Below are 3,817 nucleotides of genomic sequence, written 5' to 3' on the forward strand. Positions count from 1 at the left end.
CCTTCGTCTGCCGCTGCTGCTCGCTGCACCCGCTGCCGCCCCCGCTGCCGCTGCTGCTGCTGCTGCTGCTGCTGCTGCTGCTGCTGCTGCTGCTGCTGCTGCTGCTGCTGCTGCAGGCTGGTGGGGGACTTCCGCAAGGGCCTCTGCAGGGCCCTGGTGGCCACCGACGTGGCCGCGAGGGGCCTCGACGTCCGCGACGTCCAGCTCGTCCTCAACTGCGGAATGCCCAGAGACATCCACTCCTACATACACAGAATCGGTCAGCTAGCCAGCTAGCTAGCTAGCTAGCTAGCTAGCTAGCTAGCTAGCTAGCCAGGTAGCTAGCCAGCTAGGTGGCTAGCCAGCTAGCCAGCTACACAGACAGCTAGCTAGCCAGCTAGATGGCCAGATAGCTGGACAGCTAGGTTGCCAGCTAGATAGCCAGCTAGCTAGACAGCTAGCTACCCAGCTAGCTACCCAGCCAGCAACTAGCTAGCTAGCCAGCTAGCTAGCCAGATGCTTAGCTGGCTAGCTAAACAGCTAACTGGCCAGCAGCTGGCTAGCCAGCCAGCCAGTTAGCTAGCTAGTTAGCCACCTACCTCGCTAGCTAGCTAGCCACCTAGTTAGCTAGCTAGCTAGCTAGCTAGCTAGCTAAACAGCTGTGGCTAGCCTGTGTTCGTTTGCTGAGCCACTGACTGGCTTTGAGGTGTATGTACACCGCAGGCCGCACTGGCCGTGCGGGCGCCAAGGGCACCGCCGTGACTCTTTTTGGCTACGACTTCCCTACCCCGGAAAAAGTGAGCTGCTGCTGCTCCTGCTGCTCCTGCTGCTCCTGCTATTGCTGTTGCTGTTGCTGTCGTTGTTGCTGTTGCCGTTGTTGTTGCTGCTGTTTCTGTTGCTATTGCTGTTGCTGTTGCTGTCGTTGCTGTTGCTGTTGTTCTTGATGCTCTTGCTGCTGCTGTTGATGTTGTTTTTGTTATTGCTGTTGCTGCTGCTGCTGCTGTTGTGGTTGTTGCGGTCGGGGTGCTGCTGGGGGTGCTGCCAGCGTCGGCTTTGTGGCTGGGCTGCTGCTGGGGCGGCTGAAGACGCTGTAGCTGGTTGCTGCTGCTGTCGCTGCTGCTGCTGCTCCTGCTGCTGGCAGCAGCAGCCGCAGCAACACCGACTTCGTTATGCGATCTGCGCAAAGGAGAAAATGTTTGTCTTGCGCCGCCTTTGCTGTTGCTGCTGCTGCTGTTGCTGCTGCTGTTGCTGCTGCAGGGCAAGCAGGCCGCAGCTCTCTGCCGCGTTATGCAGCAAGTGGGGCAACAGCCGCCCGAGGAGCTGCAGCAAATAGCCATCAGCAGCAGCAGCAGCAGCAGCAGACGCGGCAGTAGGGGGGCATTCACTAAAAGGGGCCCCAACAAGGCGCTACGGGAATTCTGGTGAAACAGCAGCAGCAGCAGCAGTAGCAGGAGGAGCAGCAGCAGCAGCTCGTTAGTCTGCAGCACGTGCTGCCATCCCCGCGACAACAGAAGACGACATACAGTAGCAACGACGTAGCTGCTGCTGTGCCTTTTTGCTAAAGCAGCAACAGCAGCAGCAGCAGCAGCTGCTGCTGCTGCTGCTGCTGAAGGCAATAGCGGCAAAAGTACCCACGACTCCATATGGATCGGCGTGCTGCGGCTGCCGTTGCTGCTGCGCTGCAGCTGCTGCTGCTGCTACTGCAGCAGTGGCAGAAGGAAAAGGATTTGTAGCTGCCTGCCGACCGAACTGAAACAGCTGCAGCAGCAGCTGCTGCTGCTGCTGCTGACATCTAAATTGTGCTTCCTTGTCTGTTTTGCCTGGAGGCCCCTTGAGATATTTAAAATAAATGATAAATAAATATATTTAAAATATTTAAAATAAAATTAAATGATGAATAAATATAAAAAATATATTTAAATGCTTAATAGTGTTTAAATGCAGCTCCAACTTGCTGCAGGAGGCAGCAGCAGCCAGAGCCACAGGCGCGCAAAACTGCTACTGCTGCTGCTGCTGCTGCAGCAGCAAGCGAAGCAGCAAATTAACAACTAAGAGCAAGCAGCAAGAGCAAGCACGCAGCCCCCTGGTACTTGTTGCTGCAGCGGACAGGAGCAGGAGCTGCAGCAGCAGCCGCTGCTGCTGCAGTGCCCGCTGCCAATGCTGCTGCTGCCTTGGCAATAGCAGCAGCAGCAACAGCTGTTTCCGCTGCCGCTGCTGCTGCTGCTGCTGCTCGGCCTCCCGAAGTCCCCCAAAGAGTCCCCGTGGGCAGCGCAGCCACCGCAACAGCAGCAGCAACTGCAGCAGCAGCTGCTGCTGTGAATGTGCTCACCTCCGCATGGGGAGCCTGGCTGGCGCCTCTGCTGCTGCAGCAGCAGCAGCAGCAGCAGCTTCTGCTGCTGCCACTGCTGCATTTGCGTTGTAGACATCCGCCAAATCTGTAAACCACTTTTGCTCTCCTAAAGAAGAACGCGCTTCTGTTGCTGCTTCTGCTGCTTCCGCCAAGTAGAAAGCGTTCAGCCTTAGCAGCAGCAGCAGCAGCAGCAGCAGCAGCGGGAGAGGCAGCGGCGGGGTGGGGAGGAGCAGCTGAGGGCTCAGGGCTAGGGTTTGGGGCCCAGAGAGCCCGGGTTGGCGTGGAGGCGTAGGGTTTAGGGTTTAGGGTTTAGGGTTTAGGGTTTACTTGATGTCGAAGAAGTCGCGCCAGGGCAGCGTCAAGAAGTCCCCGTTGTGGATTTCTTTTGCTGCTGCTGCTGCTGCTGTTTCTTTTGCTGCTGCTTTCATTTCTTTTTCTTTTATTTTCGCGTAAAGACTATCCACTGCAGCCTGCGGGATTTCCATTTGCTGCTGCGATGACCCCACCTGCAGCAGCAGCAGCAGCAACAGCAGCAGCGACAGCTGATGCTCTTAAGACGACAGAGGCACCAGTTAGAAGTCCGCAGCAAGTAGAGGAACAGAGCAGCAGCAGCAGCAGCAGCAGGAAAAGGAATTGCTGGCGCTGCTGCTACTGCTGACACGCAGCCTGCGGAATCAAAGGTTTACTGCAGCAGCGGCAGCAGCAGCAGCAGCAGTGCGAGCTCGGACGCAGTCAGCAGCAGCAGCTGCTGCTGCTGTGGTAGTGGCGGCCGCGGCGGCAGCGAATCTGTCTGCCCCTGCTGCCCCTACAGCAGCTGCAGCTGCTGTTCTTGCTGCTGCTGCTGCTCTTGCTGCTGCTGCTGCTGCTGCTGCCTCTGCTGGTCTCGATATAAGCCTGTGGAGCTGCGGCCGCGAGTGCGGGGCAGCAGTTAGCAGCAAATAAGGTGGAAGTGTCTAAAATAAAAAGAAATAGTGAATTAAAATAATAAATGTAATATTATAAATAAACAATTAAATGAATTAAGGCAGCAACTCACCTGGATCCGCTGGATGCTGCGCTTGCCGTGCAGCAGCGACACCGCCACGGAGCGCTTCGGCAGCAGATTGAGCATTTTGTTGGGCGCAAAGTTGAAAAGTAAATAATTAATTGACGGCAGAAAAACTAAGAAAAAAGAAAACTCAGAGGCTTCCTAACAATGCATGCAGCAGCAGCAGCAGCAGCAGCCGCAGCAGCAGCAACAGATGGAGTGTATGGACGGCTGCTCCGTCAAACAGCAGCCCGCGGCCCCTCCAGTTATTTGTTTTGCATTTTTATTACAAATAATCAAAAGTTTTATTCTTTTGAATTATTTCTCTTTCTAGTTTTTTATATTTCCGGCCCGGGGGCCCGCCACCCCCGCCGCCGCCTCGGGGTGTATGTACACCGCAGACACAACCACTAACCCTAAACCCTCGCGCCAAATCCTAAACCCTCACACCAAACCCTAAA

At 55.8% G+C, this 3,817-nt stretch overlaps 1 protein-coding gene across 1 annotated transcript; it reads right to left on the reverse strand.

Moving 5' to 3' along the window:
• Nucleotides 1–644: 644 nt before the first annotated feature.
• ETH_00006505 (uncharacterized protein) lies at nt 645–3,440 on the reverse strand (the record flags this gene model as incomplete). The annotated part of the gene is made up of 4 exons (XM_013380804.1): nt 645–1,299; nt 2,309–2,497; nt 2,657–2,835; nt 3,366–3,440. The coding sequence occupies 4 exons, from the start codon at nt 3,438–3,440 to the stop codon at nt 645–647; spliced, it is 1,098 nt and encodes a 365-aa protein (XP_013236258.1).
• Nucleotides 3,441–3,817: the final 377 nt, after the last annotated feature.

The sequence above is a fragment of the Eimeria tenella genome, genomic scaffold (genome assembly GCF_000499545.2).
Source record: "Eimeria tenella Houghton genomic scaffold, Eth_scaff910, whole genome shotgun sequence".
In the NCBI taxonomy this organism is placed as follows: Eukaryota; Apicomplexa; class Conoidasida; order Eucoccidiorida; family Eimeriidae; genus Eimeria; species Eimeria tenella.